This window comes from Dermochelys coriacea, chromosome 1 (assembly GCF_009764565.3).
Source record: "Dermochelys coriacea isolate rDerCor1 chromosome 1, rDerCor1.pri.v4, whole genome shotgun sequence".
In the NCBI taxonomy this organism is placed as follows: Eukaryota; Metazoa; Chordata; order Testudines; family Dermochelyidae; genus Dermochelys; species Dermochelys coriacea.
This window is the reverse complement of record NC_050068.2, coordinates 312,356,491-312,374,199: the sequence shown is the minus strand read 5'-3', so window position 1 is coordinate 312,374,199 and position 17,709 is coordinate 312,356,491. Positions and strand designations below refer to the sequence as shown.

Sequence of the window (17,709 nt, the reverse complement as noted above, 5' to 3'; positions counted from 1 at the left end):
ACACAAACTCACTCTAGCAAGTGACGTGTTGATGCTCTGTCATATTTTTTAAACCAAATTTTTGCATACTTTATTGTAGCCAGTCAGGTAAAAACTACTGACTGATCTGAAGCCTGACTGGAAGTGGCCAAGGTTCCTTCACATAATAATACAGGCTATTGGATGTACAAGAGACTTTGGAGCAGTTGTTGTACCTGGACTCCAGATCGTAGTACATCATCTGGTAGCATAACGCAGGTTTTAGGCTGTTGAACTAACAGTTTAACTCCTTAAGTGATAGGAAATCTGTTTAGTAAAGAGATTGTACAATGTCCATTTTGCAGTGTTTGTTCGTACTGAGATGTCCCTCCAGTTCAGCAGTTCTCAAAACTAGGCAATCTGAGAGCCTGCTTATTTGTTAGTCTCTAAGGTGCCACAAGTACTCCTTTTCTTTTTGCTTATTTGAGAATACGGAAATCAGACCTCAATTTGATCTTTCACAGATACAGTAAATGCTGCAGCTATGCAGTTTCTTGCCCTCCTTTCGTAGAAAGTAGGTATTGTTCCTTGTAGAACACAGTATTTCAGTTCAAAAGGAAATCTGAGGTTTTGATGGTGCTTGTGTAGTATTTCTTTTTCTCTCTCTTCTTTATCCCTCTTCTATGACACATTTTCTGTACTTTGATGTTTTGCAGAGGATATTGGAACTCTGGAAGTGATTAGCTAGCTCCCTGTGTCCTGCTTAATAGGCCACATTTTCTCAGTATTATTCCTCTGAGGATAGTACCTGAAGATAACTTCAGTTACAGGAAAATAACTTCCTTACCTGCTGCCTACAGGATTCAAATTAGACCTCATTAGAAATGCAAATATACGGTATTATTAGGCCCTACCAAATTCACAGTCCATTTTGGTCAATTAAAAAATCATAAATTTCGTGATTACAGCTATTTAAATCTGAAATTTCATGGTGTTGTAATTGTAGGGGTCCTGACTCAAACAGGAGTTTTGTGGGGGAGAGGGTTTGCAAAGTTATTGTATGGGGCCTTTTGGTACAGCTACCCTTATTTCTGCGCTGTTGCTGGCGGGGTGCTGCCTTCAGAGCTGGGCACCTGGCCAACGGGCTCTGAAGGCAGCACAGAAGTAAGGGTGACAATACCGTGACACTCTTTCCCCCCCCTCCCCCTACCAAAGAAAGAACTTTGCAACTCCCCTGAAACTCCTTTTTGGGTCACGACACCCAATAAGAGAAATGCAGGTCTCCCCCTGTGAAATCTGTATAGGATAGGGTAAAAGCACACAAAAGATGAGATTTCGGGGGCAGACCAGATTTCACAGTTTGTGATGCATTTTTCACGGCCATCAATTTGGTAGGGTTCTAAGTATTATACAGCTTGGAAAACCATAGTAAAATTGTAAAATTTATTGAAAATTGCTGTTAGCTGCCCGGTAACTATTGACTTCTTAATGCATCTGGTTTAGGAGCAACTATACCAATAATTTGATTAGAAACATTCTACTAGCCACTAGTGACATTACTTGAATTTATTTTTTAAACAGCATATTATTCAGTTCCTAATTTAAATACTGTTGATCTTAAAAATGCGTATTGTGCAAGTAAAGGAAATAATTCTGTGCAAGTATTTTAGCAGAGTATAACATGTATATATTCATGACTTCTTTGATTAAAGACTTAACTTAGTATTACTAGCCGTTTTTCTTTTACAATAAAATTCCCAGGCAATTTGCACTTACTCATTCCAAGGAAATTAGGTGAATTGCTCAAGATTGCCTTTAATGCCTAACAGAGAGTTTAATTTTTCATCTTTCAGAGTAGCAGCCATGTTAGTCTGTATCCACAAAAAGAACAGGAGTACTTGAGGCACCTTAGAGACTAACAAATTTATTAGAGCATAAGCTTTTGTGGGCTACAGCCCATTTCATCGGATGCATAGAATGGAACACATAGTAAGAAGATAGATATAATATATATCTATATCTATATATATCTATATCTATATATATATATACAGAGAAGGTGGAAGTTGCCATACAAACTGTAAGAGGCTAATTAATTAAGATGATACTAGCTCATAAATATCCCTGTGAAATGTAGTTGTAAGTGAGAGAATATGATAAAATATTTTTATGATGGATAACTTCAAATCTTATCAAACTTTCCTGCTTTTAACTTCATAAGCAAGATGAAACTAAGGATTTTGAATGTAATTTTGAATAGAACTCATTTATGCTAATTAACGTGTAGCACTCATTCCAACAAAATATAATTGAGGCCAAGAAGGTATCAAAAATGTAAGATGAGAACATCTGCAGGTACATTAGTCAGGATAAATAAAAGTTTTAGGAATATAATTATTCCTACTAAAGGCCAACCACTAATCTTGAGGTTTCCTGCCCCTTCCTCTGTCCCATTTAGAGATGGGATACTTGACTTGATGGACCTGTGATCTGGTCTGGTGTACCAATTCTTGCTGATAGGAATAGGCAAAAGAATCTTCAATAATGATGTAGAACCAGTTCTGAAGGCATCTAGTATTTTAGAATTAAGAATTGTATAATCTGTGCCAGAATATTGAAAAATCAGTTATCATGTGTATAGAAATGCTGTACCAATTATTTATATTTGTATTAGAAATAGGAAGATGTGGGGTTTTGGCTCTTTAAATTGCATATGGGTTCTCTCCTGTCAGCACTTCTCTCATCTCCCCGTATTCATATAGAGTTTGGTAAAAGAAAGATCTTTTTAAATGGATCCAAAACTGTCATATGTACATGTTCATCAGAAGAATATATCAAACAAGCCTGATTAATGCCCTCCATGTTTCTGTGACCCATGTGCCAGCTTCATCTAATTAATGGATCATGACATCCTTTGTTTCCTTCTAGGTCTTCACAGTCTTAATATGGAGAAGCTGTCACAGTGTATTGATGGTGTCTTTGATTCCTCTAAGCAGTTTATTTGTGCTTCTATTGCTTTATAAAATGTTTACTGAGGATTAGCTCTAAAACCAAGTTATGAGAGGTGACCTAAGGAACTGAACAGAGAAGAATTATAACAGAGTCAGTTGTGTTTTGCACACTTCTTGCCTTTCCCGAGGATCACAGTGACACTAGCCAAGGGGAAATGTGTGTATCACTAATTGCTTACTGCTAAAGTAAATTGTTCTATTGGGGGAAAGACCTGAGCCTTAATAGCAAATGTTTTTGCTGTAAGTTTACACTAACTTTTGTACTGTTGTTGTTATTAGTATAAGATGTTTTTATATTATCCCACAGGATGTAGATGCAGTTGTGATATTAGACAAAATGATAGGTTTGCCTTTCTGATTGCTGACTGGTTTGTGGCACTGATTATTATAATTTGATTAAGCTGACATGGCCTGTGTAGTTTCTTGGTTGCCATATGAAATATGACTGAAGCTAACATTGCTCTAAAATAGTTGGTGGTCATATTTCCAGCACTGACTTTGACTGTTGTTTGTCTGACTTGAAAAGTTCTCTATAATGGTAATTAGTTAAATCCCTGGGCTGTGTTTATAAACTCTCCTGCCATTTCATGTAGTCATTACAGAAGCTGAAGACATTCATGTTGTCACTCAAACAAGGCAGATGCTTAGCATTTTCATGTTTCTGGTGTGTGTTCTGTTCTTACTGTTTGTTCTAGTAGCAATTAACAGTATAATTCTTAAACTGGATTATTCATTGCTTTCATAATTTAGCTTCTTGAAGTATGAATTGATGCCTGGTACATTCTGTTTATACACTGCTTTCTGAAGAACCTAGACAACTTGGGACACCAGAGTTGCAACCGAGTTAGCTGTAGGTTGCTTGAACTGTGATGCAGGTCACAAGAAATCCCCAAACACTGTCTCCTGAAATTTACCATCGAACCCTGAGAAATATTGCACTTGGCCACTCTGAAACCCCCAAGTTGCTCTCTAGCTCAGCATCTTCCTCTCTGAAAACAGAGAAGATCTGCCTTCCCCACCCTGACAAACAAAATGGTGCCTGAGCCGGATGGAGTGCAACTGATGGCTGTACTACAACAGATGCCTGCAGACACTCTTGACATTAAATCTACAGTCTCCATTCTACAGACTACCATGACTGAGTTTCAGAGTATGCTACAAGCTCTATCCAGATAGATGGATGAAGCTGAACACAGAATTTCTGACGTGGAAGATGATCTCAAAGGGAACAAGTTACAGTTTATAAAGAACTGTAATAATATCAAAACTAATAAGACCAAGCTAATTGATCTAGATCGGCAGTTCTCCAATTGTGGGTCAGGATCCCAAAGTCGGTCATGAGCCCATTTTAATGGGGTCCCCAGGGCTGGCTTAGACTGCTGGTGCCTGGGGCCAAGGTCTGAGCCCCACCACCTGGGGCCCAAGTCCCACCGCCCAAGGCCAAAGCCCAACAGCATCAGGTTACAGGCCCCCTGCAAGGGGGTGAAGATAGTTGCATTCAATTCCCCTCAGGAGGCAGAAAAATACCTCACAAATCTGCCACCTCCTCCCTTTTAAAAGGAGATGTCTTTGGAGTCATCTGATGATATGGAATTGGTTTTGCTCTCTCAGATCGGATATGGCTTGTCTAAACAAGTTGATATGCACTAGCTGATATTGACATGTTAGTTCCTTTTCTTTTTTTTCTCTCTCATTGCGATTAAAGGGTTATCAATTTACTTCCTATTGCCTTAGCTCATGGGAAAGGAACATCAAAATGTAAAATCAATCATTTGATTAGTAATTATAATTTTTTAAATCATTGCTTCATTAGATGGTGCGTCCTCATAGTTCTATTGGTAATAGGTGATTACTGTACTTGTGATGTTTGGGGCCCCAGAGGCTGGAGAGGGTCTCCAAGTTTCAACTGATCCAGGATGCCTCCTGGGTGTCAAATGTGGTTTTTTGGATTGTTTAAATAGATTTTTCTTTTTGATGGTATGGTGCTACTGTGTATTTCTTTCTCCACTATCTTTTCTGTTTTGTTTTTTCATGTATTTAATTCCTCTTTCTGCCCCCTCTTCTTTCCCTTCCATGCTGAGAATTCCCTTCCCACTTCTGTAGAATATGTATCAGGAAGTGACACTCTATATCTGGATGATAGAACTTTTGCTGCTTAGATATGCAAGAACTATATGCTGCTCAGGAAAATTTGCAATTTCTCACTTATTCACAAAGCGTATATGTTATCCATTATGTTTTAATAATGATGGCTCTGTGTGGCGGGGTGGTCACCCCGCTCCGGCCCTGAAGGGGTTAAAAGCAGCCCTGGAGAGGGCTGCAGCTGGAGAAAAGCTAGGCTGGTTAGGGGAAGCAGCCACAGCTGGGGCCACACCCCAATCAGGCCACAGCTAGCCCTATAAGAGGGCTGAGGGCCAGAAGCTCACTCTAGCCCTGGAGTGGGAAGGGCTAGCTGCCTGGGAGCAAGGTACCTGAAACTGGAGCAGTGCTGGGGAATAGGGCAAGGGAGCTGGGGAGCTCCAGCCTGGTAAATCCCCAGGCTGCAGGCCTTGGTGAAGGCCTATACAGGTACGGGGGTTGCAGAAGTGCAGCCTGGGGTTCGGCAGAGGCAGCTGGTCCAACCTCCTTGCCAATGATGAATTGGCCATGACAGACTGCAGTTTGCCCCAATGAGCGGGGCTAGATGATGACTGGCAGTAGCCAGTGAGGCAAGGTAGGTTTAGAGGGTTGGGGGTTCCCCTGGGAGAGGAGACCCAGAGTGTGGGGGGTACTGCTGGGCAGAATCCTGAGCTAAAGGAGCACCGCGGTCTGGCAGGGACAGGTGAGACACTGGCCAGCAGAGAGTGCTCCAAGGCTGGAAAGAGCTAATTCCCAAACAACCAGCAGGAGGTGCCATGCTGGTGAGTCTCGCATCACTACACTCTGATAATTAAATGCGTCTCCTTGAATATAAAGGGCTTTAATAACCCTATTAAAATAAAAAAAATATACCCAGTGCTTAAAAAATAAAGAATGTTGACATTTCTATTCTCTAGGAGACACATCTGACAGATCTTTATGCTTCTAAACTGAATAGAAATTGGGTAGGCCTCTCAATTTCTAGTTACTTTAATTCTAAAACAAAAAGTATTGCTATACGATATACATTTAAAAAAAACCTGAATGTTAATATTTTGAGCGCAAGATTTGACAATGAGAGCAGATTTACTATCCTCAAGGCTGACACTGGCAATTGATAATCAAATTTGCAGGCCAAACCAGTGTGATCCCAATTTTTTTCATAATTTTTGAGAGTATAAATGACATCGGCCATCAGCCTGTTGTTACAGCTGGAGTTGTTATATGTTCGCATCCTTTTGAACCGTCTCATCCCTCTTGTCGTCCACGTCCTTCCAGAATCCTAATGTGTTTTCAGACCATCTCAGGGCACCACAGATGTGAGTTTTGTTGCACAACAGCTCCCAGAGAATTGTAGAGAACAGTACCAGCCATTGTTTATAGCATTTATTGACTTATCTAAGGCCTTTGCTTCCATCAGTCATGAAGGGTTATGGAAAGTGCTGTTTAGGTTCAGTTGTCCATTGAAGTTCATTTGAGTTCTCAGGCTACTTCATGATGGGATGACCGCCACCATCCTCCGTAATGAGTTGGAGACAGACCTATTCACCATCCATGCTGGTGTTAAGTAGGACTGTGTTATTGCCTAAAACCTTTTTTCCATCTGTCTTGCCGTGATCTTGATTCTTATTCGTGATCATCTTTCTTCTGGAATTGGGATTGAGTATTGCATTGAGGGCCAGCTCTTCAACCTGCAGCATCTTCATTCTAAAACTAAGGTCACCAGGACTGTTATTACCTACCTTCAGTATGCTGACTGTGCTATCCTTGCGCACACCGAGGCTGACTAGATCTCGTCTTGGGCACCTATCAGAGCCTAGAACTTTCCCTCAATATTGGGAAAGCTAAGGTGTTCCACCAGCTTGCCTCAGTACAAGTTGCCCCCATTCTCTCACAAATTGTCATCAGTGGTGAACTCCTGGAAAATGTTGAGCATTTCCCTTACCTTGATAGCCAATCTTTATGTGGAGATCTAATATAGAATCCATTGTCCTTTGGAAAGTTACTTCATTGTGTCTTTAGTGACAGAAATCTGCGGATGGAAACTAAGATCCTGGTCTATAATGCAATAGTCATCCCCGCTCTTTTTTATGAGGACATGACATGGGTGACATACGAAAGCCATCTTAAGTGTCTGGAGTAGTACCAACAGTGCGGCCATATCAGATGGGAAAATCACCACGCCAGTGCCAGCCTTCTCTCTGTAGCTAACACCACCAATGTTGAGAGGAAGATTATAAAACATCAACTTCACTGGTCTGGTCATTGTGTGCGGATGGCTGATACTCATCTTCTGAAGTAAGTCCTCTTTTCTCAACTTAGTCATGATAAGAGGACCCATGGGGGACAGAGGATATGCTACAAGGACACCCTGAAAGTATATCTTAAGAAGGGAGGCATTGACTCCATGAATTGGAAAGAGCTGGCTGGTAATAAACTTCAATAGCATTGCATCATACGTCAAGCCTCAACCTGTTCTGAAGAGAATCGCCTTGCTCAAGAGGCTGAGAAACGGCAGAGGAGGAAGAAAAGTGTACAGCATCCCAACCAGCAGTTGTGCTCTCTCCAAGCCAACACCTGACACATATATGGAAAAACCTATAGAGGATGGATTACACTTCTAAGCCATCTTAAGTCTCATCAATGACTTTTCCCCCTGCAGACATCATCCTCATATCAAGGGATAGCAGACAATGATAACTGGAGATTTTAACAAAACTCTAGATCCAGTCCTTGATAAATCATCTCCATCTCTGCATAGAAAAGCTAATACTTATCAGCTACTTCAGACATACTTGGCTTTATTTAGGTTTACAAGATGGGTGGAGATAGGGGAAATCTTACAGCCGGAGACGGTACGTTTTTTTTTTCTTCTTCTTCTTCTTTCTGCATCTCGTTCAACATATACAAGATTTGACTATTTCTCAGTGTCACAAGACTTGATAAATTCTATCACAGATTGTGGCATTGGTACTATTGCTATATCTGACCATGCTAGGTGAGTCTTTTAGGCCCCAATAGTATGCACCCCCAACTAAGATGTGGAGATGAAATACCTTTCTTTTGTTGATACATCATTTGTTAACTCTTATTTTATTTTATTTTTAAACAATTCCCCTCTCTGCATCATCACTGCCACGTTTTGGGATGCCTTTAAAGCCTTCATCAGAGGACATGTCTCATATGTTACCTTTAAGAAGAAATGGAGAGAACATAGAATCGATACCCTTGTGATGGAAATCAAGACCTTGAGTGTAAACTATTCTTCTGCCTCTGCCCCAAAGAAACTAAGACCCATCTAAGATATGAAATCAAACAAACTTCTCTCCCAAAAGGTTGAGTTTGCTTTATTCTATTTCAAGCAAAACTATTGAGAATTTGGTCAGAGAGAGGGCAAGACTTAAGCTTAAGGCTAATAGAAATAAATAGTTGCTACTTGTTATAGTACCTACAAATTATATATACCACAGACAGATATTAATAAACAATTTCAGCAGTTTTTTTAATACTATGTTTTGCTGAAGAGGAAATCAGTAAAGATGCCCAAGGTAACTTTTTAGTCGACTGTCTCTGTCACAGATCTCTGAGCTGGAGAAGGAACTTATAGAGGCCCCTCTAGAAATAATGGAACTGATGAGCTATACAAGAAATGAAGGTTGGAAAGACTCCTGGTATAAGCAGGTTCTGCTTTACAATAATTTTTACACCTAGATTATTGAATACGAGGCAAAGAATGAGAAAATGTTCCCACCTATTGTGGAAGAAGCTGTAATTTCAGTTATCATAAACCTCGGAAAGATCTTGGACTATGTAGTAATTACAGGTCAATTTCTTTAATGAATTATGATAAGATTTAGCTAAAGCTCTTGTTATGCAGTTGGACAAAGTTCTCTCTCAGGTTATACATATACATTACATGGGGTTCCTTTGTAATAGATAAGGTTCAAATAATTTGCTCTGATATTATTGCCCCTTCAAGAGATTCTAAAGAACCTTTTTCTGTAATTTCTTTAGATGCCAAAAAAGCCTTTGACCACATAGCACAGGACAATCTTTTTGAAGTATTAGCAAAATATGGATTTGGTAGCCAATTTATTGCTGAGATTAAGCTTAGATACTCTAACCTGACTTCCAGGGTAGTTACCAACAATATTATTTTTGCCCTATTTGCATTACAGGGAGGAATATGGCAGGCCTGCCCCCTTTCTCCTCTTCTCTTTGATTTAGCTTTAGAATCTTTAGACAGTGCCATCCAAGCAAATCAACATATTCATGGTATCAGGGGAGGCCAGACATAGCACCAAATTATGCTCTATGTGGATGATGCTTTTGTATCTAAGCCAGAGGGTACCATTCCTAACCCCCCTAACCACTATTAAAAAGTTCGGACACTTCTCAGGAAATAAAATTAATTGGGGTAAATCAGAAATCCTAGGCATTAACAAATTTGTCCACAAAGGTCTTTTCTCAAATTGGGACTTTGAATGGCAATCCTCTGACATGAAATATTTAGGAATACTGATTCCCAATAATATTCAGAACTTCCCTAAGATAAATATATAACCAGTTATCTCCCAACTGGGTTGTGATTTTGGAGATGGAATTTGTTAATCTTCAGTTTGTGGGATAAAATTAGTATACTGAGAATGAGTGTCCTTCCCAGAATTCTGTATGTCCAGAGTGGTCTCCCTATTTCGATTCCTCAAATATATTTTGAGAAATTAAATAATATTTTCAGAATGCTTCTCTGGGGAAGGAGGAGGAAGGAATTGAGGAAGTGAGTAATTTAGACTGGCTCTGAACAAATTACAGCTCCCTCCATCTCTGGAAGAATTTTGTTTTCCCAACTTGAAAAATTACCATATCTTTTTTGTTATGCCAGTCATTTTTGTGACTGTTAGAGGTGACCATGCAGACCCTACCTTGGGTTCAGATTGAATGAGAATTGGTGTATCCTCTCCCCATTTTGGGCATTATAGGATAGAATTATTATGGACTGGATGGCTCCTGAGCTCTCACAACAAGAACCGTGAGACAAGTTTGGTCAAACTTGGCTAGAAAGTTCTGCTTCCATCCATTCTTCCATTTAGAGATGGTTCTGTGGAGCAATCTTTCCATAAAATCGGTGGTAAAATGATGTGGAGGAATTGATGGAGCGAGGAATTATGACTTTGTCGCAGCTAATTGACAATGATGAACTTAAACCATTTGTAGATCTTCAGCAACAATTTGGCTTTCCCTGCTCGGGAGCGTGGAAATATCTCCAATAAAAGCATTTACTTTCAAATGTATTTTAGACCCAATGCATTGGAAGCTCCAGAGCCTCCATAACATTTTTATTATTTTGGATCAAATCTTCCTGGATTTACTCACCCAGTGATATCCTTTTATGATTTTCTGGTGCAGAAAACTCTGCCAAAGATTGATAATTTGAGAGTTGCTTGGAATAGAGATTTGGATACACAACTATCTCTGTAGTGTAATACAATTGTATCTAATGTTAAAAAAACAGCTGAAGATTTGAGACTATGGCTTATTCACCAAAAGACACTTTTTTGAATATACTGGTCCCCACATAATCTAATTATAATGGGCCTCATAACTGCTGGTGGCTGTTGGAAATGAAACTCCACTGGTGCTGCATTACCTCATATATTTTTGGGAGTGCCCCTCTATCAAGAATTTCTGGTCTGAGGCAGGTCAAATGACTACTCTGATTTTGGAAGCTAAATTGGAGCCCTCTCCCTTAAGTTTTGTTCTTGGATATGTTCCTGATACATGGAGGTTACCTGGTAATAAGGTAGAGTGGTTCCAATGTGTGTGTTTGGTTGCTAAAACCAAAATGGAAAAGTCAGTCCCCACCATTAACCATGTGATTAATAGCCATTATTTTTTAATAGCTTGACAGCCCATATATATATATATATATAGATAGATAGATAGATAGATAGATAGATAGATATAATTTTAAAAATAACCTAGACAACTTGCTGATGGCTTAAGCAGTGTTAACTAAATTCTGAGAAAGGGACTCCAAGGGGATTATTTAAATCTTAACATTGGAAGTACTACAACCATTTCTGATTGAGCTCAGGAGTCTAGATTTGGTTGCTGCCAGTACACAAAATAAAACCGAGAGGGCAGAATTAACGCTTCCCCTATTAGTGTGGTTTCTGAGAGGAGACCATACCAAAGGTACTGAGATGTAGGCAAGAGGGGAAAGATTTCTGTTTCCAGCCTGTAAATCTGAACTTTTTACTCCTCAAGTTAGCACTTTACCAATATAACAACATTTACATTGTATATGAAAGTGATCTTTTGCAAAAACGAAAACTTGAGTAAAAAATTAGATCTCAAGCAGTTCAGAACTGCTGATTTTCACCTTTTGCTTTGGTCATGACTATACTACAGACTGCAGGCATAGCTATGTCAGTCAGGGATGTGATGAGGTGTAATTTGTGACCGACATAGCTGTGCTGTCAAAAGCCCCTATTACAGACTCAGTTATATCAGCAAAATTGTGCTTTTACCGGCATAGCTTGTCTCATACTATTGCAGGGAAAGGAGTGTATAATAAGTTACAACGCTAAAAGCATAGTTTCACAGGCATAAGCTGTATCCAGCTAAGACTGCATGCTAGTAGAGTATACCATTACATTTATACCAGTAAAGCACTCCAAGCGTAGACATGGCCTTAGTTTGCACAATACTTAGCAGCACCAATTAACTCCAAAACTCCTGGTGTCTTCCAAGTCTGAAAGCATAAAATGTTTCAGTTCACTTTTCCAGTAAACATTTTCAACTCCACTATAAATGGCATACTCAGTATAAATGGCAAGTAAAGTAACTAATGAAATGAGGGCTGGAGTGAAAAAATCATGAATGGGCAAGTAGGCCCACTTTTATGTATTGGTGTGTAGATATACAATTTTTAAATGTAAGAATTTAATTTAATTTCTTCACTCTTAGGAATGCTATTTTGTACATTCTGGCACTGTTCACCTAGGGATAGCAACCTTCACATTCAAAGCCAATGTGCACTTCTCCCTTTTCAGGAGTTAGTACTTCAAAAATGGAACCGTTGTGTATTGTTAGTTAATGCATTGAATGTAATGATATGCTTTTCTTAAGGGTCTTACTGTACATTATTAAAACCATTTTCAAAACAAAGTTTTGCATACATAACTGCCTGGCTAAGTCATATATCAACATAGAAATGGACTATGGTGCCATTCCTCTGCCGATGTCCTAGTGGTATTTTCAAAAGCAACCACGCAAATTAGGCACCTAACTCCTTAAATCAAGACAACAATTTCACCATTACTTCCTTACGGATTTCTCACTTAAAGACGTCCAGCTGAGCACTTGCTTTTACATTTCTGTTTAGGGAAGTCTGTAACATACATAATACACTGTTACAGTTGTAGTGAGGCAGAATAAAGGTCATATAGTCTTTGGAGTTTCACCCTGTGGCTTGTTGTGGAAGTGCAGTGCCATTTCCTGGGTCTCCAATGCCTGCCTCCCAAAACTAAATAAAATAGCAGCTTGAAAGATGATAAACTTTCAAACCACTGATATGTGCCTGCAACCCTTTTTCTTATGTCTGCATGTGGGGTGGTAATTAATGTTTTAATTTACTCTTAACACTTGCACAGCTCTTTATCTCTTAAAGTACAGTGGAAACACTATTATTCTCACAACTTTGTGAGGTAAATAGCTATTTTCCCCATTTTGCAGATGAGGAAACTGAGACTTGTGAAGATGTGACATTCCCTAAACCCTACAGTGGGCCCATGGCAGAACAAAGAACAGAATATGGGAGTTTCTGACTCAGAGCTCTTTGCACAAGCAACCATACTGGTTTTCAGCTATTCTAACAGCTTACATAGCATATGATGGGACGAATTTTCTTATTAGCATTACACCCTTGATTTATGTGTTAATCCAAATATGAATATATTAATACTAAAATGTCATTAAGTCATTAAATGTCATAAATATTTTACAGATTATTGTTCCGTTGTAACAATTGTGGACCAATCAAATGTGAAATTAACATGCACGCTTTTTAATGGAAATCTAGATGCCCTTCCAAAAATCTACAAAATTGGAGATATCGTTCGATTTCATAGAATAAAGGTACGTTGTTTTTAATACATTTGGTTTTTTTGAGGGGGAAGGCATTAGCAATGTGGGGTAACTTCATTCATATTGAGAAAGCCCAATGTGGGACAGAGAAGTTCACTAGTTTATGAACCAAGACTAAATTGATTTCAAAAACTAATAATAATAATTAATAGGCACCCTGTTGGTAGTTTTTATCTTAAGAAAGTTAGAGGTAATCCTGGGAATTCTAGAACAGTGAGCCTTATTTGAGTGCTAGGTAAACTAAATGAATAAAATCTTTAAAGATAGCTATAGAATTCATATGTGAACAGAATATGATAGGAATAAGCCACCATGGATTGTGTAAACAAAAACAATACCTCTTCAAACTATTAGAATTATTTGAGCTATTTACCTTGAACGTCACCCCAACTTTGGGGCATGCTAGATCAATCTGGAGGCTGCTCTAAAGTCAACTAGCTAGCCATAATCCTCTATAAAATGGCGGCAGTGGAAACCCTCTAGCCATTTTTATGTACTGGCACATGTGCACTGTAAAAATCTACATATTCCTAAATAGTGTTCTTAATTTGGGTGTCCCAAAGATTTAGTGAGTACCATGCACCACCTTGGGTAAAATTCAACAGACTGAGACCCACATTACATCAATAGTTTTATCTGTAGCTCTGAGCCAAAAGTAAATAAAAAAAAACAAAACCTAGAAACTTTTCGAAAAATGGCTGTTATGGGGTATTTACAACTCCACAATCTCTGTCTTAAATGACCCGAAATTGAGTCACTAAGCCAATTCTGCACCCTTCTAAGGTATGCCACATTTCAAAGGAATCTGACTAAGCATGCCAATTTAAAAGGCCATAGAAGGTTGCCCTTTAGACTAAAGTTGTGACATAACCTTTATTATAGTGGTGCTGCTGCACCATGATAATAATTAAAACAGGTATTGGCAAGGCTCTATGGGTCAGAGCTAATAATGTAATGGGGAAAAAGAGTTCATTTGGGATTAGTCTAGATACAGAATCACTTGATTTGCTCAATGTTTCAGGAAATGAAAATTGCAAGCATCTTGATAACAGGATTGAAAGATTGTATTGCATAATTATATTTCTGTTGTAATTTTGTGATTTAAGCTAATACTTAATGAATTACTACAAATATACCTGGGCCTTCTACTGCATCAGTTACTACAGATATACCTGTGCCTTCTACTACTGTGGAGGGAAGAAAGTTTAGCTTTCTCCCTAACAGTAGAAGCACACAGTCTGTTTATATCAACACCGTACTCACACGTATCATATTGTACTCTCCTTTTGCCCTTATGTTACACACACTAAACTACATTAAAAGAATGTTGAGGTTACAAGTCCAGCACTCAAAAAGTTAGGAAATACCAGAATTGAGGTTGCCTGTGCAACATTAATTTGGCCCTCTTGTGAGTATGTATTGTGATACAGTCTTTAATTATATGATCATGTGACATTTCAGATGCAATCCAGACCAATGAGGGGCAAGGCCCCTGCCCTGCAACCTAGGATGCCTAACAATGCTTCGCTGTTGTAGCTCCCACCTGGGCAGCTCACAAACAGCATGCAGATAACACCTTGAGTGATTGATTGTGTATAGCTGCAGTCTGCTAGCAACACTCCAGTCACAATCTGGCTTCCACCAGCCTGGGTTACCACATGCAGGATGACGCCAACACACTCCCAATCCTGAATTTCCCCCGAAAAGTGTGTTTAGCACTGTCCAACCCTCTCTTGGACAGTCCAGATATATAAGGTCCATTGCCTCTGTAAGAAGATCAAGATACAACCGGTTGCCACCTTAAATGGGGTTACACATACAGTTCATAACCCTGAATTAGTTTTGATTAAAGAATAAAACAAGTTTATGTAACTACAAAGAGATAAGTTTTAAATGAGTACAAGTATTTAGTCATTAAAGTCAAAAATGGTTTCAAGGAAAATAAGAATAAAAGCTTCCTACTACTAAACTTAACAAATTAGACTTGGTTCAAGATGAAATTCTTACCACAGGTTTTCAGTAGCCGTGCTGACTAAATTTCCGGTCAGGATCTTCTCCCAAGGTCCAATGGCTGTTTTTTTTTTTTGGTCATCTTAGGTCATGAGAGAGAGGTTGATAGGGAGAGATAACTTGGGGTATTTTTGCCCATCAATTTTATAGTTCAGTCACCCTTTTGAAATGTATTTTCTTGAGATAAATTTTTTCCAGTTGAGAGCAGAGACATAGTCTGATGGGAAAGTGGCTTCATTCTGTCTCTTTTCATCAGTGCATATGGAAATGCACACTTTCTTTGTCTTGGTTCTTCCCTCTTTCACTGTCTGAGGAGTATATTTTCAGCTTGTATGCAAATTGAGGTACACACACATTCCTTTGTTTAATACAGGCCTTCTTGACCAGACCCACTAACTGGGGCTATGTGAGTTTGAATATGTGCCTTTAGCATCATGGGGCGGGGAATTTCATAACTGTACACACAAGGTTGCTACAAACATTGCACTATAATATTATTGACCAGTCAGTTATTAGGTTTCAAATGATACCTCACAAGGCATATTTTGTACAAAGATTTTTACAGTAATGTGTAGAGTGGAAAACTTGACCAGATTTAGGTGCTTTTTCAAGGAATGGCAAAAAGCACATCCCCAGCATGAGAGAAACTCTCCCCTGCCAAATTTCAAGCCCTTGCTTCATGCATGGGAGCATTAGACCGACTCAACTAAACAGTTGTAAGAATTTTTTATAATATTGGCAAAACAGTGTATTTTCTCCCAAACTCATTCAAAGAAACAACCAAACCATTTTGGCTGAAACTAGAAAAATATTTGGCCTGAGGCACACATTTGGCATGGAAGTATTTCAGTCCAAATGGTTAAAGTCTGACAAAATTATAAGCAACTTGAACACAGGATCTTAATATGGGATGTGTCAGGCAACCTTAACTATGGACAGTGTGACCAGGTATGCCTATAACTAGGGATTGTTGTTTCTGGTGCATCTGTTTTCTCTTAGCGTGTTACCTGAAATCCTCTTTAGTGTTGTTTTGCCAAGTCTTTCACAATTTTAAAATATTCCTAATTGTTTCTTCACTACAGTATTATCAGAGAAATGTGTGCTGTGTGTGTCTGTCTTTTAGGGTTGTCTCTTCAATAGAACGTTGTTTGCAGTGTTGTTGTAGCCATGCTGGTCCCAGAATATTAGAGACACAAGCTGGGTGAGGTAATACCTTTTATTGGATCAATTTCTGCTGGTAAAAGAGATAAGTTGTCAAGCTCTGCATTTCTGGGCCCAGACATGAAAAAGAGCTCTGTGTAGCTTGAAATCTTCTCTCCTTCACCAACAGAAGTTGGTCCAATAAAAGACATGACCTGACCTGCCGCGTCTATTCAGTAATATCACAGTTTTATAATGTTTTTAAAGTTGACTGTTAAGTGGGAATGTTGTGGGGTAGATACACTCCATCATGGGGTGTTGGGTCACGTGACAAATAAGGGGTTATCAGAGTAGCAGCCGTGTTAGTCTGTATTCGCAAAAAGAAAAGGAATACTTGTGGCACCTTAGAGACTAACAAATTTATTTGAGCATAAGTTTTTGTGAGCTACAGCTCACTTCATCGGATGCATTTGGTGGAAAATACAGTGTGGAGTTTTATATACACACAGAGAGAACATGAAACAATGGATTTTATCATACACACTGTAAGGAGAGTGATCACTTAAGATGAGCCATCACCAGCAGCAGGGAGGGAAAGGAGGAAAACCTTTCATGGTGACAAGCAAGGTAGGCCATTTCCAGCAGTTAACAAGAACATCTGAGGAACAGTGGGGGATGGGGTGGGGGGGAGAAATAACATGGGGAAATAGTTTTACTTTGTGTAATGACTCATCCATTCCCAGTCTCTATTCAAGCCTAAATTAATTCCAATTCAGCAGTCTCTCGTTGGAGTCTGTTTTTGACTTTTTTTGTTGAAGGATAGCCACCCTCAGGTCTGTAATCGAGTGACCGAAGAGACTGAAGTGTTCTCCGACTGGTTTTTGAACGTTACAATTCTTGACGTCTGATTTGTGTCCATTTATTCTTTTACGTAGAGACTGTCCAGTTTGACTAATGTACATGGCAGAGGGGCATTGCTGGCACATGATGGCATATATCACATTAGTAGATGTGCAGGTGAACGAGCCTCTGATAGTGTGGCTGATGTGAATAAACCCTATGATGGTGTCCCCTGAATAGATATGTGGACAGAGTTGGCAACGGGCTTTGTTGCAAGGATAGGTTCCTGGGTTAGTGGTTCTGTTGTGTGGTGTGTGGTTGCTAGTGAGTATTTGCTTCAGATTGGGGGCTGTCTGTAAGCAAGGACTGGCCTGTCTCCCAAGATCTGAGAGAGTGATGGGTCATCCTTCAGGATAGGTTGTAGATCCTTGATGATGCATTGGAGAGGTTTTAGTTGGGGGCTGAAGGTGATGGCTAGTGGCGT

The 17,709-nt window shown here is 39.3% G+C and overlaps 1 protein-coding gene across 4 annotated transcripts in view; it reads left to right on the top strand.

Annotated features, from left to right (window-relative positions):
• Positions 1-17,709, top strand: part of POT1 (protection of telomeres 1) — a 150,257-nt gene that overhangs the window by 66,529 nt on the left and 66,019 nt on the right. For 3 of the 4 annotated variants that reach the window (XM_038410215.2, XM_038410206.2, XM_038410224.2), the window contains one exon: positions 13,096-13,226. The exons of the other annotated variant lie outside the window; for it this stretch is intronic. In XM_038410215.2, coding sequence (XP_038266143.1) covers positions 13,096-13,226 — 131 coding nt within the window. The remainder of the gene's footprint in view (positions 1-13,095; positions 13,227-17,709) is intronic. 4 annotated transcript variants of the gene reach the window in all.